Genomic DNA, 27,946 nt, shown 5'->3' with positions numbered 1-27,946 from the left:
AAATTTTGAAGATTTTATTTGAGCGAACATCCACTGGAATCAGGCAGCACTAAACAGAAATGGCTAGGGGCACTCCCCTGGCAGGAGCTAAGGGAAAGACTTACAGAGCAGACTCAGAAGCAAAGCAGGGAGATTATCTGCTGGGCTACAGTTTAAGTGGTTGCCTTGTTAGAGAAAGCCTAGTTGGCTGTTTGTGATTAGTTGTCCTTAAGTTTCAATTTCTTAACCTTGAGGCATTTACAAAAATCAGCTCTGGCTTAGGTAGGCTGCCAAGGCTTTAGACCCACTTCAGACTAATGGCCTCCTTATTTAATTACTTTAACAGCAACAATACTTTCTCTTGTAAATATCTCTGCTAGGCCATACGGGAGAGACAACAGCAGAAACACAAAACCTCTGCCCTCATGGGGATTATACTCTAGGAGTGAAGTGGTAAGTGAAGTGAGGAAGCATATCTTTTATTTCATTTGAATCCCTTACTTTTCTTACCAGCATTTCACATATACGAATTTCAATAATATTTGCTGGATGAAGGAATGATCCAGTTCCCTAAAGCAGCAGAAGACATTTTCTCTATCCTTAAACATTGAACAGTGGTTTACAGTTAGAATTTCAACGAGCTTATCTCACCAATGAAGACCATGAAGCAGAGCACTATTAAATGATACAGTAATTCAAGCAGTTGGACTTGACTGAATGAACAGCCTTACTCACCAACCTTACGAATCAGGAAGTGGGTCCCCACCAGACATTGAAGCTGCTGGCACCTTGATCATGGACTTCCCAGCCTCCAAAACTGTAAGAAATAAATTTCTGTTGTTTATAAGCCTCTGAGTCTATGGTATTTTTGTTATAGCAGCCCAAACAGAATACGATACCGTGTAAGTGGAAACTGTTGGCTAAAGCTCTTAGAAGGTAATCAGTTGCTATCTCACTGGGAATTTAAATCAAGTCCTGGGGACCAGCCCAGGAGCCGAGTGGTTAGGTTGAGTTCACGTGCTCCACTTTGGCAGCCTAGGGTTTCGCTGGTTTGGATCCCGGGCACAGACCTAGCACTGCTCATCAAGCCATGCTGAGGTGGTGTCCCACATAAGCACAACTAGAAGGTCTTACAACTAGAATATACAGCTATGTACTGGGGAGCTTTGGCGAAAAGAAAAAAAAAAAGATTGGCAACAGATTGGCTCAGGCCCAATATTTATAAAAAATAAAAATAAAAATAAAAATAAGTCAAGGGCCAGCCCAGTGGTGCAGCAGTTAAGTTCACACGTTCTGCTTCAGTGGCCCAGGGTTCACCAGCTCAGATCCCAGGTGTGGACATGGCACCACTTGGCAAGCCATGCTGTGGTAGGCGTCCCAAATATAAAGTAGAGGAAGATGGGCACAAATGTTAGCTCAGGGCCAGTCTTCCTCAGCAAAAAAAAAAAAAAGAGGATTGGCAGCAGATGTTAGCTCAGGGCTAATCTTCCTCAAGAAAAAAAATAATAAAATAAATAAATAAAACAATCACTCACTCAATCAATCAATCAAGTCCTAGGGGGCCAGCCTGGTGGCACAGCAGTTAAGTTCACACATTCCGCTTTGGTGACCTGGGGTTCACCGGTTCAGATCCTGGGTACAGACCTATGCACCACTTGTCAGGCCATGCTGTGGCAGGCGTCCCATATATAAAGTAGAGGAAGATGGGCACAGGTGTTAGCTCAGGGCTAATCTTCCTCAAAAGAAAATTTTTTTAAGTAATAAATCAAGTCCTAGAAATTAGCTATAAATCTCCAATCTACATCTCTTGCAACTAAGTAATTGGTTTATATTTTAAATATATGTACCATCTTATAAGGAATGATAGGAATTTGGATTTTTTCCTAGTGTCTCACTTTCTTACCTAGTGGAATCAGATTACCTATTGAAGTAGATGCTGCTATTGCACACTCAACATTCATCTATCTACCCCTTCTCTGCCCTTAACATTTCTGCCTTTTAAACGTAATCCTAATTTTGTTCACCTTCCCCAGATTGTGTCCTTCAGGAGAGGCTGGCCCCTCCCAGTCCTGGGATATGACTCTCAGTGGGCCTAAACCTATCATGACATCCTCGTCAGTGATAGGCATAGACAGAAGAAGCAATTTTAACTAATGAGATATGAGGGAAAATCTTCTGGGGGAAGAGGTTCTCCTTAGTCTTAAAAAGGAGCAGAAGATAAATGTGTTTCCTTTTTCTGCTTCTGGATATCATCTGTAATGTGGAACTGAGACAGCCATTTTAGGACCTTAAGGGAAGCCAGACTGGAGGACAAGCCAACACCCTTAAAGTTGGCAGAGCAAAAAGAGGGAAGGGACTTGGGTCCTTGACAACATTGCCAAGCCATTGAATTATCCAATGCTGGAAATGGCCTTACCTCCACACACCTAGCTATGTGGGATAACAAAAAGGCTTAAACCATAAGGACATTTAGTAAGGTTTTCTACTCCTGCAGTTGCAAGCATTCCCTCTCTCTTTCAACAGTTCCATTCGTAAACAGAAGGCTTCTCAATATAACAAGGTGCGGTAGATTGGATGCAAAGATTGCCTAAATTTCCTCCATGCTCAAGCTGCTCCTCCTATTAAAAGGTGGAGTCTATTTCCCGTTGCCATGAGTCTAGTCCTTCTGCCAATAGAATACAGCCAAGTAATGTAATGCGAGTTCCAGACCTAAGCATTTTCCTTCCTAATTAGGAGAACTAGCATCTTCCTTTCCTCCTTCACTCTGTTGGAAGCCAGGCATCATGTAAGTAAACTTAATCTGAACTCCTGAATGATGAGGGACGACGACGAGAGAGGCTTTATGGAGGAGAATCAAGTAGCACCAGCCAAAAGGCACCAAGACCACAGCAAAGTGAGTGAAGTCATCTTGCACGTTCCCAGTCCCAGTCAAGCCATGCTAGCTGACACCTCATAAAGCATGGACTAGCCATCTCTGCTAAGCTGTGACTGAATTCCTGACCACAGAATTAAGCAATAAAACACCTGCTGTTTTTAGTCACTAAGTCTCAGAGTGGTTTGTTATACAGCAACAGATAACTAAAACACAAGGTAAAATTATTTGTTCTCTTGCTTTGTAAAATTGCTAGAGTCAGTTTACAATGATTACGAATTACGTAGCAAGTAACTGAGTGCCAAGAAATATTTTTTCCCAAATATGTATGTTTTGTCTTAGTTCACAAAGGAGAACTTGTATCTATGTATGTATCACCTTGTACTAACATTTAAAAATAATTACAAATAAAAGGGGAAATACTTGCAACAAAGGAGAGTTGATATCCTTAGCAAGTAAAAACCTCTCGCAAATATAAAAGAAAAATAGTAACACCTCAGTTTAAAACAGGAAAAGCCATTTTTTTGAAGAACCAAAAATGGTCAACAAACACGAGAGGGAAATATCTTAACATCAAGCTCACTAATTTAAAAGCAATGCAAGTTAAAACAAAATGAGGCATCATTTTTCACCTACTAAGCGGCCAGAGAAAAATGTAAATAGTAAGACTTAAGGCCAGCTAGGTTCCAGCGAAAAATGGGAAAACCCCGCATTAGATGGGCAGAGTCTGGGACACCAGAGTCTCCTTGAACTACGGGGACTTTAGCATCTCTAGACTTCGGACAGCGTCAATGGCTGTAAAATGGGCATAACATAGCTACGCATAGAGCTGTGGAAAAGCTCCATAATATGCATACGGAAGAGCAATATAAGCACACTTTTTGTTCAGCCCATTCATCCACGCGTTTACTGCCAGAGATCCTGGAAACGCATGGGAATTACAGGAAAATCTCAATACTCGTCTGGAAAATTGGAAGTGAGGTGAATGGGGAGTGATGTGGCACCAATTTTGTTGCGTGGCGGAGGGAGACGGTCCGGGTAGGAGGCGGCCAAGGCGGGAAGCTCTGCCCTCCCGGGAGACGCGACTCTGAGAACGACGCCCGCCTCGCCGATCGCCCTGTCCCGGGCTTCGAGGCTCCGCGAGGCGGGCGGCTACAGACGGAAGGCGGTGGGAAGAGCAGGGTGCATGCTGATTGGCTGCCTGTGAGCACGGGGGGGTGCCGGCGGAGGCTCGGGAGGGCGCGCAAGCGGAAGGCCGCGGGCGCGCTCTTCCGGTCTTTGTGGCTCGCCGCTCCGGGTCGGCGGCTCGCTGCCTGGCCACTCCTGGGCTTCGGGGTGAGCGACGCGGGCCCCGAGGCGGAGGTGGGGCGGGGTGGGCGCGCGGCCAGGACGGCGGGCGCGGGCTGGAGGAGCCCCGCTCCCTGGCCTGCCCATCCCCGAGTCGCGGCTTCTTGTCCCGGTGGCGTCTCCGAGCGTCCTGCTGACGCAGAGGAGCCCAGTGCTCGAGCCCCTGCTTTCCAGCCGAAAGGGTAGTTACTGCCCCGCCTCCGTGACTTGACAAATGCTTAGCTTTAACCAGGGTGTAAAAATAGAAAGGCTAGTGCAGCCGGGCTGGTTCATAAACCACGGAATTGTAGCCTAAATGTTCTAATCTCTAAAGTTAACTGTAGTGTTAGGGTTAAATTTTACTGATGTGTTCAGCTAATTCAAGGGCATACCCTCCTATCGATATTCCCCCATCCTAAAATCAGATCGTATTTGATCTATATCACAAAATCTAATACGTAATTGTTTGTTACCATATTTCACCTTTAAAAATGTGTGATCCAGCATGTCCTAAGCTTTTTGAGACTTGAGATTGACCTTCTTTGCTTCTTTTGTGTCTCCGTGATATCTGACATGTTTTTGAGCACGTTGTAAGCATTTACTAAATACTTCTTGGTTAATTCCTCGGTAGACTCATTTATCCACAAGCAGAAAGCTTTGTCTCTTAATACCCAGCTCATGACAGAGCCCATAGTAAGTGCCTCGGTGTTTGTTGAAGAAATTCAGTGAATACCAAATTTGATCAAATGGCAAATATCCATTGTGTATTGTGTGTGTGAGGAAGATTTGCCCCGAGCTGGCATTCGTTGCCAGTCCTCCTCTTTTGCTTGAGGAAGATTGGCCCTGAGCTAACATCTGTGCCAGTCTTCCTCTACTTTGTGGGATGCTTCCATAGCCTGGCTGATGAGCAGAGCATGTCTGCACTAGGCATCTGAACCTGTGAACTCCAGACCACTGGAGTGGAGGGCAGGGAACTTTAACCACTTGGACCTGGGGCCGGCCCCTCCAATAATATTTTTATTTAAATCAACTCATAATAAGAATTTTTAAAATATTTTATTACTACCTTAAATGAAAACAGTTGCCATAGAAAGTAACTAAAAATAAATTTTTTAAAATCAGTGTTATTACAAGTTTTACAGACATATTACAGACAGACTTTTCTCCTTGATGCACCCAAGATTGAAATAATTGAAAAGGAAATTTCTCAGTATGTGATTCATGTTAATATTGAATTCTTTTGCTTCTAAAATAACTTCTTACAGTGTTAGTGGTAGGAATTCTTCAGAATGGGAGACAGTGAATAAGGTGAGTAATGTTTAGTTTGTCACTTGATGATTATTTAGTTACAGCCTCAAACCTGCTCTCCCATTAAATATATTACTGCTATGACTGATCTTTTAAGTTATTAGAGATTTTTTTCACTGTTATAAGTTAACAGTGCTTTTATATCCTTCAGGAAAGAAGAAGATACTTAAAGGAACTCTGAACTACAGTACCCAGTTGTAGTGAGCTTTTTGCTAAGCTGTTTCAGCCCAGAATGGCTGTGGAATCCAGAGCAATTTCAACCCTGGTACCTCAGAATCCTCAGGAACAAGAACTAATACTGGTGAAAGTAGAAGAAAGCCTTTCCTGGGGTCAGAAATTTAAACAGAATGGGAGCACCCAATCCTGCCAAGAATTGTTTCGCCAGCAATTCAGGAAGTTTTGCTACCAGGAGACACCTGGGCCCCGGGAGGCTTTGGGCCGACTCCAGGAGCTTTGTTATCAATGGCTCATGCCAGAGGTACACACTAAGGAGCAGATCCTGGAGCTGCTGGTCCTGGAGCAGTTCCTGAGCATCCTGCCTGAGGAGCTGCGGATCTGGGTTCAGCAACATAGTCCAAAAAGCGGCGAGGAAGCTGTGACTCTCTTGGAGGATTTGGAGAGGGAATTTGATGATCCAGGGCAGCAGGTGGGAACAGGGAGCTGTTTTATGTTGTGGGAAAAGGAACTTAGAGACTAGAGCATGTGGCATCATCATAACAGTAGGAAGAAAATTTGTCTCTACTGAGCCATAATCCCAAAGTGGCTATTAGGGTCATACCTGTCTCTTTCCTTTAGTTGTTTTTTTCCTGTCCCTCATCCCTGGAGATGTCTTCGTTGACCTCTGAGATTTTTACTAAGCTCTTTCCCTAGGGACTTCCTCGCAAAACTAACCATATTTTACTGATTTCAGGTCCCCACTAGTCCACAGGGACCAGCAGTACCATGGAAAGATTTGACATGTCTTGCAGCATCCCAAGATTTAACAGACATCCAACTCCAGCCTTTAAAGATGCAGCTGAAACCCTGGGAACCTTGCCTTTCCCCGAAAAGTGGTAAGAGAGAGAAACTCATCTGGGAACTGTTATCACTTAGGCCTCTAGTTTTGAGTATAAAGAATTAATTGCATTTTACAAACATGCCACATGTGAGCCTCACCTTTATTATTCCAGACCAGAGGTGCTCACTTTAGCAGCTTTGTATTTAGCAACCCTGAATGAATTACAGCCGGTCTTCCTTGTGTCAGTTTCCATGTCATTTATTCACTTACTCCTTTATTACATAATAGGTACTAATACATGTCAGGTACTGGAGTAGGCACTGGGTCTCTATCTTCAAGGAACTTTCAGGTCTAGATGGCGTGGTAGAGAAGCAACAAGGCAACTGCAGTATAGAGTAAATTATAGAATAAAAGTAGGCACTGGGTATTCTGGGAGCACATATAAAGGTACCTAACCCAAGCTTAGAGGTTCAAGAAATACTTCCTAGAGAAAGAGATATCTAAACTAAGACTTGAACTGTGAGTGGGAGAAAACCAGGTAAATAGGTGGAAGGAGGAGTGTTTTAAGCTAAAGGGAAAAACTGTTTCTCTGCTTACAACACTTCTGACACCAGCTGTGTGGGGTTTTTCCTCACTAACTACCCAGATTTAACACAGACCCCACAGCTTAAGGGTTCAATTCACAAGACTCCTCCCCACTTCAGACACCAGTCGCAAGTAGTAAGTTCCCAGGTTATCCACACATCTGTCCAATTTGGCTGTAAATCAGAGGTTCCACAGCCCCCTCCTCAGGTTTCATAATTTGCTATAGCAGCTCACAGAGTTCAGGGAAACACCTTACTTACTATTACCATTTTATTATAAAGGATGCAAATGAACAGCTAGATGAAGAGGTACATAGGACTAGGTCAGAAGGGTCCCGAACACAGGAGTTTCTGTCCCTCTGGAATTTAGGGTGTGTCACCCTCTTGGCACTGGGATGCATTCACCATCCCAGACGCTCTCTGAACCCCTTTGTTTAGGGTTTTTTGGAGGTTTCATTATGTAGGCATGATTGACTAGCTCAGTCTCCAGCCCCTGTCCCTGGAGGTCAGAGAGTGGGGCTGTAAGTTCCAGCTCTCTCATCACAGTGGTCAGTTCCTTTGGCAACCACCCCCCATCCTCCAAGAGTCATCTTATTAGCATAAACTCAGATACGGTTGCTAAGGGCTATATGAATAAGAAAAGACACTCCTCTCACCCCTACCACTTAGGAAATTCCAAGGGTTTTTAAAGCTGTGTGCCAGGGGCCAGCCTGTTGGTGGTTAAGTGGTAGTTAAGTTCTTGAGCCCTGCTTCAACGCCCCAGGTTCAGAGGTTCGGATCTCCAGTGTGGACCTACACACCACACATCAAGCTATGCTGTGGCAGCATCCCACATACAAAAGAGAGGAGGATTGGCAACAGATGTTAGCTCAGGGACAATCTTCCTCACCGCCCCCCCACCCCCCAAAATAAGCTATGTGCCAGGAACTAGGGATGAAGACCAAATATATATTTCCTGTATTACAATATTACACAAGCAAAGGCCACAAAGTCCTGAAGGTGAGAGAATACAACCCATTCTGGGAATTGCAAGTAGTTCAATTTGACTTGAATAGAGAATTCATAGGGGAGAGGTGGTTAGAGATGAACTAGAGAGGAAAATGGGACCCAGATTGTGAAAGCTTGTATGTCCTCCTAATTAGTTTGTACAGTGCAGTGGGGTCCAGTTGAAGGGTTTTAGACAAAGGAGTGACATGATGGGATTTGTGCTGTAGAACTTAGGTGCAGAGTGGAGAATGGATTTGAGGAAGGCAAGCAGAGAGTCCTGTTAGAGATTGTTGTAAACCAAGTGGCTGCAGTGAATAAATCAAGATGTATTATAGTAGGTAGGGAAGAGCAAAGCTGACCCCTGCTCATCAGCACTTAAATTGCATTGTGGTAGCTGGTAATTTTTTAAAATGGAGCATGAGGGAGAGGAGTTGAGGATAATACTGGGGTTTCAGTCTTGAACAACCTGGTTAATGGTGGGACTATTCATATAAAAGGGAAAACATAAGGGAAAAAATATATCTGATGATGTGTTTAGTTTGGGACATTTTTGTGCTTGTGAAATATCCACAAGGAATATGCCCAATTAGCAGTTGGATTTGAGCGTCTAGAGCTTAATAGACTTGGGATAGAACTGGGGATCTGAGGAGAAATCTGCTTGTGACATTTATAGTGATTGAAGCCTAGGAGATAGAAGAGAGTTTGTAAAGTGAGGATACATGAAAGCCCAGAACAGAATCTGGAGGAACTCATGTTTGCACGATTAGCCTTGAATCTGAGAAGGAACAGCCACAGAAATCAGGCTAACATAGCTGGAAGAGAATGTCTCTATAAGGAAAGTGTGGTCCCCAGTATCAGTGCTACAGAGAGGCCAACTAAGTGAGATCTAGAAAGTATCCATTGGATTAAGCAGCTATGAAGTTGGTGACCTTGATCAGACTAGTATGTGGGGGATGGGATGGGATGGGACGTGGTGGGTGCCAAGGGTAAGGCAGAAACCAGATTGCAGAATGGGGTTGAGTACAGACAACCCTTTCAAGGTTTGCTCTGAATGAGAGTGAGTGAGGCTGCATGAGGGAGGCCTGTAGGCAAGGAGCTTGATTTAAACAGATGAGAGAAACTTGAGCCTATCTAAATGCTGATGAACAGGAGTCAGTAGAGAAAGGTTGAAAATACTAGGAAAGGAGTCGTAGGTAATTGATAACTGAGTCTCAGAGGAGGCGGGAAAGGGTGAAATTCAAAGTGTAGATGTAGGTCTTAGTATTAGAAAGGAGGAGGGACCCTATTATGACCAGTTAAAGAAAAGATACATGTGGACAGTGACATCTTTTGTGGGTAGAAGCTTGTATTTTCTCTCACCTAGAAACTGAATATTGAGAGTGACTGGAGAAATAGAAAATCTGTTTTTTGCTATTATCATTTCAGATTGTGAGAACGATGAATCAGTGACAAAGGACAATTTGGGAGAAAAATCACAAGGACTTCGCCAGGGACCTTCATTTGGAGCAGTTAGTGAACATGAAAGCAATTTAAAGTGGCAGCAAGGAAGTCCTACAGTGGAGCGATTAAGAAAATCCCCTTCCCAAGGGGGCAGTTTTAGTCAAGTAACCTTCACACACAAATCTCTGGGAAAGAGAGACCACCATGATGAGTCTGAGAGAAGCTTGATTCTAAGCACAAACTCGATAACGTATCAGAAAGTTCCTACAGAAGAGAGACCCTATAGATGTGACGTATGTGGGCACAGCTTCAAACAGCATTCCTCTCTAACGCAACATCAGAGAATCCATACCGGAGAAAAGCCCTATAAATGTAACCAGTGTGGAAAGGCCTTTAGTTTGAGGTCATATCTTATTATTCATCAGAGAATTCATAGTGGTGAGAAAGCATATGAATGTAGTGAATGTGGGAAAGCCTTCAATCAGAGCTCAGCCCTCATTAGACATCGGAAAATTCATACTGGTGAGAAAGCTTGTAAATGTAATGAATGTGGCAAAGCATTCAGTCAAAGTTCATATCTCATCATACATCAAAGAATTCACACTGGCGAAAAACCCTATGAGTGTAGTGAGTGTGGGAAAACCTTTAGCCAGAGCTCAAAGCTTATTAGACACCAGCGAATTCATACAGGAGAGAGACCTTATGAATGTAACGAATGTGGAAAAGCTTTCAGGCAGAGCTCAGAGCTGATTACCCATCAGAGAATCCATAGCGGAGAGAAACCCTATGAATGTAATGAGTGTGGAAAAGCCTTCAGTTTGAGCTCAAACCTCATCAGACATCAGAGAATTCATAGTGGAGAGGAACCTTATCAGTGTAATGAATGTGGTAAAACCTTCAAAAGGAGCTCAGCCCTTGTGCAGCATCAGAGAATCCATTCTGGAGATGAAGCTTATATATGTAATGAATGTGGAAAGGCTTTCAGGCACAGATCAGTCCTTATGCGCCATCAGAGAGTCCACAGTGTAAAGTGACTTGTGAATATTGTAAATACTTCAGTCAGATTTATATCTTTGTTAGTCAGAAGGGTTTACTTTGGAGCAAGACTCCATAATACTACTAGGTCTTGAGTCAATCTAACTTGCTTTGTGCAGCACTTCCTAATGCTAATGCAAATTGTCCCTTGAAAGCTTTTCCTGTGGCTATTCAGAACAGCAGATGGGAGAATCATTGCTTCCAGCTTTTCTCTTACCATTAGGAATACTCAGGAAATAAGAAAAATGAGAATGTAACATTGAAACCTCATTTTCCATAAGAATGTCATGAAGAAGGTACAGCAACCTAGGCTCTGTCACTGCGTCCCATTGTCAGTGTTCCAGGTTTGGGGGATGGTATGGACGGTATAAGGGACATTTTGTCCCGGGGACTCAAAAATTTTACTGACCAATTAAGAACAGTGACAGGGCAGCAAGACAGATGAGGAAACGGTGTTATCAGTGATTTGTTGGGCCCAGGGCAGGCCAGAAATGAGGTAGAAAAAAGAATACAAATTAATTTATCCAAGTTATTTTCTGAGTACCTAGTGCCTGCTTTGTGCCATGCACTAGGGATACAATGGAAAATAGAACATAATCTCTACAGTTTAATGGGCAAGGCAGACAGGCAGTGACACTGGAATGATCAGTGCTGTGTGACATTGAGGAGTACCAGACACAGCCTTGGATCAGGGAAGGCTGCTGAGAAAAATGATCTGAAAGATAAGTAGGGGTTAACCAAGGAGGTAGGCAGGCCAGGGAACAATGTTCTCAGTAGAGGGAACAACAGACAAAGGCTAGCAAGAAAGTCTAGCACATCTGGAAATTAAATGGCTGCTTTGTGTGGAACACTCTGGTTGGGTTCCTTTGAAGTGGAGTAATGTCTGTAAGAGAAGCGTGGATAAGCCAGAATCTCTGAAGTTGTACCTATAACAAAATATGAGCCAGTGGAGAAGTTTCTGTTAGTAGACAAAACCTGAAGTTTGTAGATGACGGTGTGATATAAGGAGCTTTGTCTTGGTCTGGTGTGACTCCAGGGAAAGGGCTAATGTTTCCTTGCCCAGCCTACAAGGTAGGCTAGAACTTCATCGGGGCGGGGGTAGCTGGTGAGAAAGAGCCCAGCCTAGAGATGAAGAGTCTGAGTTCTAAGTCTCCTTGTTGCAGACATAAGGACTCCTTTGGTTCTTAGAAGCGTATCAGAGCTGCTGTCAGATTCCTTCTAACTCCCAAGGTTCTGGGTCAGCAGTTGCCATGGCTGCCATATTGTTTCTGGGGCTGTATATCCCCCCACAGTTCCTAGTACACTCCCTTGGGCTCAGCTGGTCAAAAATTCTTGTTGCTGGGTCTGTGACTGTTATTCTCCAGGCACCTTGCACATGTTCAGTTTTCTATCAGTATTTCAGTTGTGAATTTTGCTAAAGATAATGCTAAACGGAAGTGACAACAGAAAGTAACAGTCATGGTCCATCCAGAGACTACCTTCCGAAGGACCCACTGGGAAAAGTGTCCTTAGACTGGCGCTTCTCAGTGCAAGGCAGAAATGTGTATAGGTCAGTCAGCAACAGAAAAACATGTTATTCAGAATACCTAATGGGTGGGAGTTATGACACACCTTACCAAAAAATATAAAAATCTAGAATCTTGTGCATAGGAAAAGAAGAGTTTTCTTGATAGAAAGAAAGAAGTGATGCTCCTGTTGGGCATGTACTAACCAGCAAGATGGCAGAAGGGCTAAATGCCCATGCTTAGAGAGAATGAAAAAAGGAAGGGATAGGGTCATTTGGAAAAGATAGTAAAGTGTAACAACGTGTTAAGAGCTGTTCAACTGTTCTTTTCCTCTTCCACCATGACCCAAACAAACTGAAAAGGGTAGGACAGACATGAAGTAGGAATTGGTACAACATATATTACAAAAGGGATTCTTTCTTTATAGAGAGTTCTTGCATGTATGGATGAGCAATGTAATAGGTACTTGCTAAGGGCTTTGTATATATGTGTTAGTAATTTCTCACTACAGCCCATTATTTTTCAGATGAGGAAATGAAGGCTTGGAGTTGTGGCTTACTCAAAGTCATATAGCTAAGAAGTGGTGAGGTCAGACTTTGAACCCAGTAGGAATCCAGAGCCCTCTATGGAGCCACTTCTCTATACTGTCTCCCCATGAAAAAGTCCCACTAGAAAAAATGGTAGTTAAATAGGCAAATCACAAAAGAAGAAATGCCAATGGACAATAAATGTTCAGCCTTGCTAGAATTAAAGGTGTATATTAAAGCAAGAGTCGAGATGGCACTTTTTTTCCCTCATAAAATTAATAAAGATTCAGGGAAACTGGGACTCTAATGCTGCTGGTGAGATGTGAATAGATACTATCTGGCAATCGGTACCAGAAGCCTTAAGCATTGCCTTTTGACTTTAAAATTCTACCTGGAACTGTATGCTTCAGAAACCATCATGAATGTATACAAAGTCTTAAAAGCTGTTAAAAGCGATATTGATTAATTTAAAAAATGACAAAGCATTCATATCTTAAGTAAAAGTTTAAGATGATATGTACAGTATGATTCCATGTAAAAATATATTTATGCATAAAAAATACTGGAAGTATATAATTTCAAAGTGCTATACTGGTTATCTTGGGTTGATAAGATTATAGGTGATTTAATTTTTTTCTCTGTTTTCCAAATTTTCCTACAATAAATATCTAAAACTTCTAAAATTAGAGGGAAAAGGTTAAAAGGGGGATGGAAGCCCAGGATAGTCAAGAAATATTAAGAAAAACATGCTTTCTATAACATCTCTGCCCCTTCCAAGTCCTAAGAGATTAGCTAACTTGCTAACTCTGATCCTCAGTTTCCCCATTGGTAAATGACAGTGGCAGATGTACTCATCTTACACTCGTATACAAAAAAGTCTTCTGCAAATTATAAATCTCTGTGCAAGTACGAAGGAGATTTATAATTAAGAGAAGCAGTAGCTTTCAAGTGGAGACACTTGTTCTTGTTAGTGCTTTTCCATGAATCCCGCAACCGTAAGCAAGTCACCTCATGACTCTGGACCCTCAGTTTAAAGGAGCCGAAGTAGATGATCTCTTACAGTTAAAGCTTCAGCATTCTGTGTGTTTATGAAATGGAGGGGCACAGATAGAAGGTAGATGTTAAAGGTAATTGTTTTCTCCTTCACAGCCTTGCTGGAGGAAAAGTAATTCATGCCCTTCTGCTCAGGGCTCTCTTTCTCTTGGTATAGAGGCAGTCCAGGGGAAAACAATGTCTGCCTTAACTGGATTTTGCACAGATTCACGTGTTTTAAAATAATGGGTTATTTAGGCAAGGTGCTTAATAAATACCAGTTTCCTACCCCTCCTCTTCTCTTTCCTTATTTCCATAGGCTGGAGTTACCACCATCCATCTGGGATTGGAAATTTAAAGCAAATCTGACCTTGGTCTCTCCAAGCTTCCCTGTAAACTCCTTTGCTCCGCTTGCTCCATAAAGTGAATCCTTAGAGCAAGGGAGAGTGCCAATTAGAATAATTTCGCATGCAGGAGAAACCAACCTGCAGAGCATTTGTGCAAAGTCAAGAGGAGGGGTGAGCTCCCTGGACAGACCCCACTTAGACTCACCCACCCGCTGCATTCTGATGGGCTGCAACAAGACACTGCTACTCAGTAACTATCATTTGCAGCTGTCTTGTTGGCTGGCACAAATGATCACAGATAAGGGTCATGGCTTTTTCTGTGCATGTGTTTCTACTGAGAGGAGAAGCCCATGGCAGTCTCAGGCTCCTGCTCCCAAAGGTGAGCAAGAGTCCTCATTCTGGTAGACAGAATGGATATGTTTTTAAAGAGGCTGTTTGCTCTCATTCCCATGGTCTTTGAACCACAGTGCAGCCCCAGATATCCCCTCAATTTTGTGACTTCACCTGGTGAACTGCACCTCCAGGGACCAGCCGTCAGTTTCCAGATACATTTTTCCCCAGGGGATAAAAGCTCAGAACGTCAGTTCCCTGACTTCCTCCCACAGCTCCTTCCCCGATTCTCCCAGCACATGTCCACTCGTCATCATGCTCCCTATTCCTGAATGAATATCAAAGCAAAACTTTAAAACTCAAGTTTTATTACAGTACATCTTACATTACATTCTAATACTAAACAGTTGAAGTATATACTCATAAATGTTAAAATCAGTTACTAAACATGATTTACAAAACAAGGTTTTTACCAAAAATATTAGGATTGGGGGAAAAACACTAATAGAAGGTACTCCAAAATGTTAACAATGTGTCTATGGGTGGTAGAATTGTGGGTGATTTATACTTCCTCATTTTCTGTATTATCAACATTTACAATTAATTCACAGTCCGGAAAAAAACTATTAAATGATATTAAAAATATGAAATCATCTGATTGTCACCTATAGGAAAAGGCAACTCTATCCATTTGCAGGCTCTCTTTAGACTTCTAATTAACCTCACTCAATGATAATCCCACAATCTTTGGACACAAAGACTGTCCCCCCAATTTCACCTCCCGTTACCCACAACAGCTGTGATCATCAAGTCTTCTTCAGAAGTCACACTACCTACAAGGGAAATCAAGACATCTCAGAAGAGGAATCAAACTTTCTCTTAGGTATTAATTGTCAATTAATTGTGGATTAATTAAAACTGCGAAAATAAAAATTAGCAGAGAAGTTGAGTTCTCAGGGGGTAATTCAACAAATATTCATTGTCCTCAAGTAGCATAGCATCTGCAAGCCTGGTGATAAGGGGAGGGGACAGGGAATGAGGAATAGTGGGGCCTGGGAAGGCAGACCTCCCATTCCTGCTAGTGTTCCTGTTGGCTTCCTATTTCCTGGGCCCCAGGGTGATGGGACACAAACACTCCAGTCACCACCATCCCTTTAGCCTCCAATATGTATTCTTTCCTTGGTGTACATTCATGTCTTTTTCCATAGGACGTACCAGTCTTCTGGGTCTGGGATAGGCTGTTCAACTCAGTGGTTATAAACAGGAAGAAAGGAATAAACACATGTCCTGGATTCTGAACCAGGGTCTATGAGAACCATTTCCTGCCCGAGAGAAGAGTCCTGATGAAGGGACATTTCTAGATCCTTCCATCTTCATGTCATTGTACAGGCTGTAACCTCTGCCTATAATGTTCTCTTCCCTCTTGCCCTTGAGCTGGCTAACTTCTACCTACCTTTTGCATCACAACTGAGATGTTGTCACATCCAGGAAGACTTTAGTGACTCATAGACCAGGTTTGGTACCCCTGCCCTGTATTTAGACAGAATCCTGGATTTATCCTACCAAAGCACTTATCAGGCTTTACTGTAAATATCTGCTTAATAAATACATATATCTCATTACCCCTTAACTCTGGGAGGGCAATGGCCATGTCTGCTCCCAATGGGTGGCACATAGTAGATGCTCAAAAAGACCTCAGCTGACCTTAGCAGGAAGGTCAGGGCTGAGGAGAGAACTGGCAAGGGGGCAGAATGAGCTACCATTCCCCAGATCTTGCTAAACTGATCCAGGGCATAATTCAACATTTCACAACCTCCCAATTCAACATTTTAGACAACTGAGTAACTCTCAGCATGTGCCTCCAACTGCCAAATGCACTTTCTGAGCAGGATCTTTGCCATTGGAGGCATCACCTCTTAGTCCATCTTATAAGGAGCTCCTCCAGGATCTCTGCCTCAATCCTGGACTCACTGTGGAAGTGCCCATTCAACACTTCAACAATCTTTGCATGGATCTACTCTTACAGTACTGAACTGGACTGGAAGGACAGAAATTCTGCTCTCAGGAAATTTCTATCTTCTGTGAAGTCTCACCCCTGAAGTGAATTCCTAGTATTTCACAACTGTACAATTCTTAGCACAGAGTTAAACTCTGGTGTGAGTTCTCTGATGTTGCATAAGGCCTGACCTATGCCTAAATGTTTTCCTACATTCTCTACATTCATAAGGCTTCTCCCCAGTGTGGATTCTCTGGTGCTGGGTGAGGGCTGAGCTCTGATTGAAGGATTTTCCACATTCATTGCATTCATAAGGTTTCTCTCCAGTGTGAATTCTTTGATGTTCAATAAGAATAGAGCTTCTACCAAAAGCCTTACCACATTCAGGACATTCATAGCCTTTGTCTCCAGTGTGAATTTTCTTATGCTGAATAAGGGCTGAGCTCCGGCTGAAGGCTTTCCCACATTCACTGCATTCGTAAGGTTTCTCTCCTGTGTGAATTCTCCGATGCCTAATGAGCTCTGAGCTGCCTCTGAAAGCTTTTCCACAGTCACAACATTCATAGGGTTTTTCACCACTATGAATTCTCTGATGTCTAACAAGGTCTGAGCTCAAACTGAAGGCTTTGCCACATTCTTTACATGCATAAGGTCTCTCTCCAGTATGAATTCTCTGATGTCTAATCAGCTTTGAGCTCTGGCAAAAGGCTTTCCCACAGTCAAGACACTCATAGAGCTTGTCCCCAGTGTGAATTCTCCGTCTCATGATAACATTTGAGTTCAAACTTAGATTTCCTTCACTTTCATTATATTCAATGACACTCTGTTCTTTGGAGATTTTCTTGTTGAAGGTTGCCAGACTAAAATATCTTTCCTGGGAAGGAAGCTGACTCATTTTGTTCTTTGCAGCATTTCCTTTTGGCTTCTCAAAGTTGTCCAGACCTCCCAGAGCTTCTTCAACTGTCTGTCCTGAAGGAGTTTTCCCAGCAAGTCTTCCTGGGGATATCATGGCTGCTGATGCTACATATTCAGTTATTTCCTGCTTTGCTGTCAATACCTTGTCAGCCACCAGTTTACCATCTAAAAATGTGATAGAAAAAGCAAGTGTCATTTACTTCCCATGTTGGAAGAAAGGAATCTATTATAGTAGGAAGAGAAAAGAAACTAAACCAAATGAAATAGGTAGTTACCTATTAGAAGGAAAACTCTTAAAACTAGCTTCCCAACTAGAATTTAGAGACATGGCCTGGGGATAGTGAGAGGTGGCACCCTGAGAAAGTAAGGTAGACAAAGAATGAGAGGCAGCATCGGAAAGCAGGGATGGTGAACATTAGAGAAGACGGGGATAAACAGAATATCAGTGAGAGACCAGGAAGCTAGGAGACGATCCTGGGTTAGAGAAGGTGTGTTTTTAGGTAATGAGGGAAAGGAAAAGAGGTGATAAGGAGTGATCAGGATAAAGAAAGCTGTCTAACAGTCTTGAATCATTGGTGCTTCTAGAAAAGTAGGAGAGCAGAAGATACAATTAGGAAATGCTTTTAAGGTTGGTCTTGGGCAGAGGTAGGTGGGCAGGAACTAGAATGCATTAACGTAATTGCAGATTCTGGCAGGTTCCAAGTTGCTCAAATGATTATAAACAAATAGAATAAGGCATGCAGAGCATGGGAAAAGGAATATTGTGGGTTCCTAACTCATTCTGGGGTCAGGTGGGAGTCTTATATGTTCACTTTTTTATGGGTAAATGGTCAAAGAAGGTAGATGGAAACAACTGGCCGATGTGACTGCCAGAGCCAAATCTTCAGCTCTCACACAACATGCCCCTCTCAGTTATATATTTCTGCTAACTCTGAACAGGAGGCTAGTAGGTGATGGCCGATGTGATCTGAATTATTTTGAGGTGGGAAAACCTGAAAAACTGTTAAGTTACTTTCATCCTCCCAAAAGTCCTCTAAACTTATTTGCATTTTACAGATCAGGAAACTGAGGCTCAGAGAGGCTACACTACCTATGTGAGGCCATAGAATTAATAATTGGCCAAGGCAGGATTCAAACAAAGATGCTTAACATCAAAGCTTGTGGTTTTCCCCTATGTCATCAGCCTTCCCTGGTGGAAAGAAGCAGGGCTGTAGTGTACTGTAACAAAAAATAATTTAAAAATCATTTTTATTTGGCTTTGGAAAAATATTATTTTTATATGAAATAGTTCTTTCCGATATTCTTTGAGTTCACAGTGCTTCACACACAACCATAAAGCCTCACAGTGGTGACCTGACCAACGCTATCTGCCTGCCCCTTTCCTCATTCCTCAGCAGAAATTAGAAGTGGACAGTGTTGCCTTTTAGATCAGGGCTGAACACTAACATCCACACTATCCCTGGGTCTTAGATAGAAATTTAAATTATTCAAGGCTGTGCTTGTTCAAAAAGGGAAGATTTATGAAAAAACATATAGCAATAATAAAGGCAAAAGAATGATAAGCACCAGATTGATGAAAGTTAGAGACATGAAGACCTAATGAGAAATTTTCTGAAAGTAGTAAATAGGTCAAATTATGAAGAGTATAGAGTATAAATTATAAAGAGTGTAAAATGGCAATAATTGTGTAGGGAGCTGTGAAAATTAGAAAAACCACGTAACTTATAGGATTTAAAATACCTCTTCAAATTATGTAACTACATGAAGTCAAATTATGAGACCAGAGAAAAACTCTGACCTTAGATGTATAGATCAGGAAAACACAAAGATTTTTATTTTTTAATACATATTTATATTATGCCAAAAAAGTAAGAATAAACAGTAACTGGAGTAATTCCCAGGAATGACAAATAAAGATTAAAAATAGAATAAGAAATGATCACTTGAGTATTTAGAAATACTGGTACAGAAATAACCTAAATAACCCAATTACTATCTTCCAAGAATGAATGCTAATTCACAATCAAGCCCAAAGTCCAGAGGCAGGAGGGTGGGGGTACAGATGACAGGAGGCACTCTGGAGGAGAAATAAGCCATAAGTTTCTCTGGAGAAGAGTTCCTCTCTATAACACACCACTTGCTATTCTGCCACCTGTTCAGTAACCTGTATCTAAAATCCTTTCAACTAGGGATATGGGCTTTAATTGCACATTGACAAATAAGCTTTGAGCCTTACTACTGTGTAGATGACAATGCTCCACTGCCCACCTAGTTCCTCTTTACCAATATGGTGCCTCCTTCCCCCAGTGCTATGAATCTTGGCTCCTGACTACCCACAGCTGCCCCCTGCTCTGGAGAATTGCCCTGGCTGATGAGAGCCACCTATCCCGGGAAGTTACTTCCACCCTCAACCCCCTAACTCCTGCCTCAAGAAGGGACAACTCAGTAGGGCAATAATGCTCCCCCAAACCACCATGGATTAGACTAAAGCTAGGTTTTCCCCGGGACCACATCGTTTGCTCTTTTCCCTTCCTAATCCTGTTTCTCTCACTCTACTACAGATTTCTCCCAAAGACCGTGCCCTCAACAAATCATCTGCATCCATATCTCCATCTCAGGCTCTTCTTCTGACAAGACATATTATTAGGCTGGTGAAGAACCTACAGGAAAATTATAACCCAAGGTTGTAAGATTGTAAAAATGACATGGTGACTCTTACAATCCTATCAAAGTGGGTCCCTCCAGTGATTTAAACCTTGTGACTTAGGTGACAGATGTGAAATGATCCACATTAATTCTTCAGCAGTGGGGCTGACCAAGACCCTCAGGACTTAAAACGTCCAGCATAATGAGATTTATCAGGAACCCAGTCAAGCCACTCAACACCATACACTTAGGGATCAGGCATAAACGGAGGATGAGGAAATTTTGCTAAGGCCAAGGAAGGCTGAAAGATTGGATCACTGTTGCCCATAAGGTGACTGAGTCAACAACATAATGCTTCTGTGAAGTAACAAACAAAAAGACATAAAGTGCATCAGATAAGAGCTGGGAAACAAATCTACTTATATTTTAAATTAATCAGATCCTCATTAGAGTATTTTGTTTTGATCCCTGAATTTCAAATGAACCTGGAGAAACTAAAGCATGTCCAGAGAAATGTGCCAAGATGATCAGAGAGATGGAATACAGAATCAGAGGCAGTGAGAGGCTTAGTTAAAACAAGGTCAAAGGGCAGTTTAGGTATTACCTTCAAGTACAGGTTGTGTTTTATAAGGACTCTGCCAAACAAATAAAAGGAAACAGAATTAAATTAAAGCTGGAAATATTTCATATGGCCATAGGGAAGAACTTTAATACTTTTATTAGTTTGCTAGCGCTGCCGTAACAAAATGCCACAGACTGGGGGGCTTAAACAACAGGAATTTATTTTCTCACAGTTCTGGAGGCTGGAATTCCAAGATCAAGGTGTCAGCAGGTTTGCTTTCTTCTGAGGCATCTCTCCTTGGCTCGCAGAGGGCCACCTTCTCACTGTGTCCTCATGTAGGATTTCCTCTCAGTCTGTGTTATGTCCTAAGCTCCTCTTCTTATAAGAACACCAGTCACATTGGATTAGGGCCAATTCTAACAACCTCATTTTAAGTTAATTACTTAAGGCCCTATCTCCAAATACAAGCACATTCTGAGGTATTAGGGGCTAGGGCTTTAACATATGAATCTGGGGGGACACAATTCAGTCCATAACAAATATCAAGAGCAAAAAGCCCAAGAAAGATTTAAGAAATTACAGCAGTCTCTGTTCTTCAAGCCCTTAAAAGAAGGAAGTAGAAATAATCTATCCTAAATGATTTAGATATTTACCTGCTTTAAGGCAGAGGACTTGAGCAAATGATTTTTCAAACCCATTGTAATGTAGCTCCTCCCTGACACAGAAGGCATTTAAGTGGGCTCACTTGGCTAATGACACATTAGGGAGCGAGTTTCCCAGGAGGCCTCAGTGTAGATGTATGGATTCCTTTGGCAACTTGCCAAGGTCCAGGGTCTGGCTCTTGGGCTTGTGGCCTCATAAACATAATTTTATCATCACACTGAACAGATTTACCTCTTAGGGTGGATTCTCATTAGCCAAGCTCATGAAATTGAGCAATAAAACCAGAATGAGAATTAATTAGTAATGTATCCATCACAACGACCAGACTGAACTGATGCACTTTCTCATTATAAGCTTCAAGGGAAGTTAATAAGATTGCTTGGTGAAGATGAAATCAGAAGGGTAGTTGGATGTAACAAAAATTTAATAAGAACAAGTTAATAAGGCTGATGTATCTGCTGCCAATAAGGATGATTTTGCCAATAACATAAACAAAGTCCTTTTGGTTCTAATCCTTGACATCTGCACCAGCTAACAATTAATAGCCTCTCAGCTTCAGATCCACCCTTCAGTGCCTGCCTGTGATACTGGAACATTTCTCCCTGGCCAGCTGGCATGATGTGAGCTTTAACACTAGAGGGGGCTGGAGGAGTACTCGGGGAGGAAGGAGCTTTTCTTCCTGGCTCTGGTGTGCTCTGTTTGTTCCTGTAGCAAGTGGAGCACCCAGCAGTGCTCACCTCCAGTTAGCTTCAGAGGCACCCTCCCTGTGGGTGGCCTCCCAGCAAGTTCTGTGTCATGGCGCCTCCCCAGGAGGGCTTCTGACACCCCAGCGCTGGCTTCTCAGAGTTCTGCACCACAGCACACACACCCTCTCCCTTGCTCCACTCAGGTCACAGCTGCGCCCTCTCCAACAAGACCTGGATCTCAGCTCTGGCAAGAAGGGGGAAGATGTGGCACCCTCACAGTCTGTTCCCTCCTTGGGTGCTCCACCTCAGGCTTAAAGACTCCCTATATGTGTTATTCCTGCATTCTTTAGAGGTGTTTTTTGCTTTTTGGGGTTTCCTTAGGGTTTTTTTTGTTTGTTTGTTTGTTTCACCACTTAGTAATTAATCTCCTGTTACAGTAAATCTTTTTTTTCACTGAGGAAGATGTGCCCTGAGCTAACATCTGTTGCCAATCCACCTCTATTTTTTTGTATGTGGGACGTCGCCACAGTGTGGCTGGTGAGTGGAGTAGGTCTGTGCCCAGGATTTGAACATGCGAACCCAGGCAGCTGAAGCAGACCATGTGAAACTTTAACTACTCAGCCATGGGGCCGGGCCCAATAGTTGATAATTCTTTTTTTTTTTTTTTTCAAAGATTTTACTTTTCCTTTTTCTCCCCAAAGCCCCCTGGTACGTAGTTGTGTATTTTTAGTTGCAGGTCCTTCTAGTTGTGGCATGTGGGACACTGCCTCAGCATGGCTTGATGAGCGGTGCCACATCACACCCAGGATTCGAACTGGCGAAACCCTGGGCCACCAAAGCAGAGTGCACAAACTTAACTTAACCACTTGGCCATGGGGCCGGCCCCAATAGTTGATAATTCTTAATATTAAACTTTCCCTGTTTAAGCTACTATTTGGTTTCTGTTACTGATACAATATTCACCTCCATCTTATGGACTGCCTTGCCAGTGGGACTATAATATTAAAAACCAGAATATTGGTATTTGAATGTTGTGGATATTATTAGAGACCTTAATTCTTAACCCAAACTTAGAAATTATTTTGGAACATCAGATTCTAGACAGAGCCAATGGAAGAATATTTCTAGGTAAGGCCACAAGTGACTGTCATTAAAAAAATGAACCCTGGGCTGGCCTAGTGACATAGCGGTTAAGTTTGTGTGCTCCGCTTTGGCAGCCCAGGGTTTGCTGGTTCAGATCCTGGGTGCAGACCTACTCTACTCACCAGCCACACTGTGGCGGTGTCCCACATACAAAAAGATACAGGTGGATTAGCACAGATGTTAGCTCAGAGCCAATCTTCCTCAGCACAAAGAGGAGGATTGGCAGTGGATGTTAGCTCAGGGCTAACCTTCCTCAGAAAAAAAGAACCACACCACAGATTATAACCCTCATCCCCAAAGGGACTGTGGCTCCTCACCTCTCTCATGGAAAGCTTGGGGCTCCTGAGTCTCACTCTTGCACTGGTTCTCCGAGGGCTGGAACTGGCTACTCAAAGACTTCAGTGCTCCCATGGATGTCATTTCGTTCCAGATCATTCCTTGGCCATGAGCTGTGTCCTAGGAGCAATCAAGTACCAGCACTATGATTCTGAGGAAATATAAGAGGAAAACCCCGAGAGTGCGGGCAGGGCAGGAGAAGTCAGTAACTCTTTAAAACGATTAGATGAGGGGCCGGCCCCGTGGCCAAGTGGTTAAGTTTGCGCGCTCTGCTTCAGTGGCCCAAGGTTTCGCCAGTTCAGATCCTGGGAGCAGACATGGCACCACTCATCAAGCCATGCTGAGGCGGCATCCCACATGCCACAACTAGAAGGACCCACAACTAAAAATATACAACTATGTACCAGGGGGCTTTGGGGAGAAAAAGGAAAAATAAAATATTTAAAATGATTAGATGAAAAAACAACAGGACTAAAAGCCTTAGTGACTTGATCCCAGTGGATAAATAATAAGCCCAAAGACAACAATGTTATAATTCTCTGATAGCCGAGTCAATGCCACTCATAATGGCTTCCCTGTTTACTTAAATTAGGTAAAATAAGCAAACAAAACACCTACTTCTTACCTGTTGCCTTGGTTCATCGAGCTCTTTCTCCAGGTCCTCCAGCATAGTCACGGCTTCCTCTCCATCCTCTGGTCGGTGATCTCGCAGCCAGGCCTGCAGCTCCTCGGGCAGGATGGCCAGGAACTGCTCCAGCACCAGCAGCTCCAGGATCTGCTCCTTAGTGTGCACCTCTGGCCTCAGCCACTGACGGCAAAGCTGCCGGAGCCGGCTCAGAGCCTCCCGGGGACCAGCAGAGTCAGAGTAACCGAACTGCCGGAACTGCCGACGGAGGGTCTCCTGGCTACAGGCGTTTCCCTGAAGGCCGAAGTCTCGTCCCCAAACATAATTCTCCTCTTCAACCTTCACAGTTATAAGTCCTTCTTGTTTTCTAGGGGCATGGGAGGCCAAGGCTGTGGACTTTCCTGACATTCTGGGCGGAGAGAGTCTGAAAAGGCTGCCCTGTTGAGACAGGGAGGGGATGGAGTTCTGTGTCTAAGAGATTCCTTCTGAATTCCAGCTCTTCGGAGAGCTCCTGAGGTAGACAATGCTAATGTTACACGGGGAAAACGTGCTTAGAATATAAATACAAGTTTTTGAAGACAAGTTGGCAGGGAGTGTAGCACTGTAAAGAAAACAGACTAAAAGAGAGCTTCTGTAGGTGAGGTACATTTATAGATGTATGATTCAGGATTTTTTCAGCATGTGAAAGAGAAAATGTAAGTATCACCTAAATCAATTTAACCTTTAGTAATAATGTTAGGAACAACAATAGGGATAATAAATAGTGCTTGTGGAATGTAGAAAGCAAGAAAAACACTATAGAAATTATTACTTCTTGGAATAATAATCACTATTTTATTAAGCACCTACTAGATGCCAAGCACTAGCTGGATATTTAACATAAATTTTATATAATTTTCCTAACACTTCTATAAAGACTATCAGGCCATTTTCCAAACGAGGCTACTGAGAATCATAAACTGACCAGAGATACACAGCCAGCAGGCAGCAGAACTAGGCTGTGCAATCAAAGTATTTAGCTCTTTCTATTATGCCATGGGGCCTCCCAAAAGAAGGGAATTTGCACTTAAGAAAGACCTACTGTGGAAGGCACTTTAAAAATACTATTTACTGGTCCTTGACAATAACACCATGAGGAAAGTATTATGATCCCCATCTTACAGATGAGGAAACTGAGGTTCTTGAACATTAAGTAATTTGCTTAAGGCCCCAAACTGGTAAATAGCAAAGTCAAGACATGAACCTAGGGTTGCCCAACTCTAAGGCACTTGCCCTTTTTATTACAGAATGAGTTAAGGCCCAGGACAATCTTGGTTGACACTATAAATTAAGAATGATGGTGAACATGTTAGGAAGGGTCATGGAGAATGGCGAAGGTGCAGGTACCAAGAAGAATTACTCTTAAGTCACAAAGTTCTGAGACAGCACAAAGGAAAGAGAAATGGATCCCTTCATTTAATATTTCAATAAGTACTTGAGCTATGTGCTAGGCGGTGTACTGAATAGAACTGTCAGGATTAAAAGGCCTGTCCTTGGAGAAGAAATTAAAGAAGAAATCAAATATTATCTGGAGACAAATAAAAATGAAAACACATCATACCGACTCATTTGGGACACAGCAAAAGCAGTCCTAAGAGGGAAATTCATTGCAATACACGCTCACCTCAATAAACAAGAAAAATCTCACATAAGCAACCTCAAACGACACCTAACAGAATTAGAAAAAGAAGAACAAACAAAGCCCAGAGTCAGTACAAGGAGGGAAATAATAAAAAAACAAACAAACAAACAAAACAAAAAAAGGTCTGTCCTTGGGGCTGCCCGGCGGCACAGCAGTTAAGTTCACACATCCGCTTCAGCGGCCCGGGGTTCACGGGTTCCGATCCCAGGTGCAGACATGGCACCACTTGGCAAGCCATGCTGTGGTAGGCCTCCCACATATAAAGTAGAGGAAGATGGGCACAGATGTTCGCTCAGAGCCAGTCTTCCTCAGCAAAAAGAGGAGGATTGGCAGCAGATGTTAGCTCGGGGCTAATCTTCCTCAAAAAGAAAAAATACAAACAAAAATAAAAAATTTTTTTAAAAAAGGTGTGTCCTCAAGGTATCCTGGTTTAGTATGGGAAGGCAACAGGTAAATAGACATGGTGTGATAAATCCAAGGATGGAGGGAAGCAGACAAGGTAGCTTCTGACTACCTTGAAAGACAACTGACTAAGACCAGGGAGAGATGGGGAGAAGAGCCAGGGAGAGCTGCCTGGGAGAGACATCTCAGCAAAGTCTGACATGAGTGAGCCGGGTGAAAATATACAGGAAAGTCATTCAGGCAAAGAGAACAGTGGGTATGAGAGGATGCAGCCCATTGAAGACACTGCAGGTGGTTTAGGGAGGCCAGATTAGTGGCTGTCACCTCTGACTCTGACCTCAGCATCAGCCACGGAGCATGGACCCCACGACAGACTTATTAAGCCAGAAGCTCCATGGGTGCAGCTTCAGTAAGTGCCACAAATGCTTCTGATGTGCAGCCAGGGTAAAAATCTCTGGGCCAGAGCCTCGGGCACAGGTAAGGAATAGTGAGAGGAGAGGTACCTATAGAGGAAGAGCCAGGCCACCAAGGGTCTGAGAGGTTGTATTACAGAGTTTGCACTGGATCCCCACGGCCACAGGGATGGTTGGAGGGTGTGCGTGCCCACACAGAGTGGTGTGGAGGAGATGGGAAGGAGTCGGTTGCAACCATTCATGCAAGAGTTGCTGAGGGCCTGGGCTATGGTAGCCAAGGGATATAAAGATGGGAGATTTGACAGGACTTAGAGACACACTGGATAAGGGTTTGGAAGAGAGAGAAATCAAGGACTCAGGTTTCTGGCTGGCTCTGGTGGCTGAAAGGATGGTGGTATCATTTACTGAGCTATTTAAGAAGAAAGTTAGGTCTGAGGTGCCTACAAAACAGCATTTCCTGAACTGTGCTTTGTTAGATATTAAGAGATGCTCCATACACACTTACCCTAAACACAGAGAAACTTGGGGCTATTTTCTTCTTACATTAATTTTTTAGTGGAACAAAAATTCTAAATACATTTCTTTAGTCCTTATTAGGTGACAATTGACATGTAAGAAATCCCATGTCAAGGCATCATCAGATCTGTGCATCGATGTGTATGTAGCACTTACCAAGGGCTGCATCACATTGATGCATGTCCTTTACTTAGCAATCACTAGTCTATGTTATGTATCTTGCCTTTTAATTTCAATATGTCTGTGAAAGCATTCAATTTTTATTATAAATACTATGCCTCACCAACTTGTCCTCCCCATGGGTGTGTGGCTGGAGGGAAGTTTTTCACCATCAAGCATTGTCTGTTCCTTCTCCATCTCCTTCACTGGTCCATACTCCTCTATATCAGAGGTCCATCAATTAACCCGAAGTCTGCCAGTGTTTTCACTCTCTCCTAGGCAATCTCATCCTCACCTTGGGTTACCATCCATCTCTAGTCTAGACTTCCCATCTGAGCTCCAGCCCTGTTGATCCACTGTTCCTCCCTCCCACCATAACTCCTCTTGAATTTCTCAAAAGGACCTCAAACTCAGTACATCCATGACCAGTTAAAGATTCCTCCCACCCCAAACCTGCTCCCCTCCCAGTGGTCCTCTCTTAGGAAGCAGGAACATCCATCTGGCTGCACTGCCATAAACCTGGAAGCATCCCTAACACCATCCTTTCCAGTACTCCTTCCTGTATTTAATGGAAATTAAGTCCAATTGATTTTATTTCCTATCTCCAGAGTCTGCCCTTCCCCATCTCTGCCACCACCATCTTCATCCCAGCAACTATCCTTTCTGCCACACGACACAATAACCCACAGTCTGTTATCTATGTTATAACCAGAGTGATCTTTTCAAACTGCAAATCTGATCCTGTTCCTCTGACCAGTTTTTAAAAAAGGAAAAGCAAACACAAAACAAAATTCTTCTGCAAGGTGAGGTTCTCTTTGATTGCATTCATCTCATTTTAAAGATGCCTGGGCCACACCACACACTGAGTCAGAATCTCCTTAGTGGCGTCCCAACAACTGTATTTGTGAAACATCCTGCAAGTGATTCTGATGTG

The 27,946-nt window shown here is 43.0% G+C and overlaps 2 protein-coding genes across 24 annotated transcripts in view; one reads left to right on the top strand and one right to left on the bottom strand.

The window, feature by feature from the left end:
• Positions 1–704: 704 nt before the first annotated feature.
• ZSCAN30 (zinc finger and SCAN domain containing 30) overlaps positions 705–27,946 on the bottom strand; it is a 37,522-nt gene continuing 10,280 nt past the window's right edge. For 4 of the 21 annotated variants that reach the window (XM_070513190.1, XM_070513189.1, XM_070513191.1 and 1 more), the window contains 3 exons: positions 23,842–24,352; positions 23,198–23,336; positions 13,475–17,345 (listed from right to left, as the gene is read on the bottom strand). In XM_070513190.1, the coding sequence (XP_070369291.1) occupies positions 16,414–17,345; positions 23,198–23,336; positions 23,842–24,249 (1,479 nt within the window). In that variant the 5' untranslated portion in view covers positions 24,250–24,352 and the 3' untranslated portion in view covers positions 13,475–16,413. Of the gene's footprint in view, positions 797–13,474; positions 17,346–20,430; positions 20,462–20,584; positions 20,767–21,699; positions 21,982–23,197; positions 23,337–23,841; positions 24,353–27,946 lie in introns of those variants that run through there. The other 17 variants (XM_070513202.1, XM_070513206.1, XM_070513188.1 and 14 more) reach the window with 13 other exon arrangements.
• The window catches only part of ZNF397 (zinc finger protein 397), a 47,277-nt gene continuing 23,406 nt past the window's right edge, over positions 4,076–27,946 (top strand). Inside the window, exons 1-5 of one of the 3 annotated variants that reach the window (XM_070513185.1) lie at positions 4,110–4,186; positions 5,443–5,485; positions 5,637–6,131; positions 6,396–6,537; positions 9,479–13,238. In XM_070513185.1, the coding sequence (XP_070369286.1) occupies positions 5,718–6,131; positions 6,396–6,537; positions 9,479–10,527 (1,605 nt within the window). In that variant the 5' untranslated portion in view covers positions 4,110–4,186; positions 5,443–5,485; positions 5,637–5,717 and the 3' untranslated portion in view covers positions 10,528–13,238. Of the gene's footprint in view, positions 4,187–5,442; positions 5,486–5,636; positions 6,132–6,395; positions 6,538–9,478; positions 13,239–27,946 lie in introns of those variants that run through there. The other 2 variants (XM_070513187.1, XM_070513186.1) reach the window with 2 other exon arrangements.

Source organism: Equus asinus, chromosome 7 (genome assembly GCF_041296235.1).
Source record: "Equus asinus isolate D_3611 breed Donkey chromosome 7, EquAss-T2T_v2, whole genome shotgun sequence".
Taxonomy (NCBI): Eukaryota; Metazoa; Chordata; class Mammalia; order Perissodactyla; family Equidae; genus Equus; species Equus asinus.
This window is presented reverse-complemented; position numbering and strand designations above follow the sequence as displayed.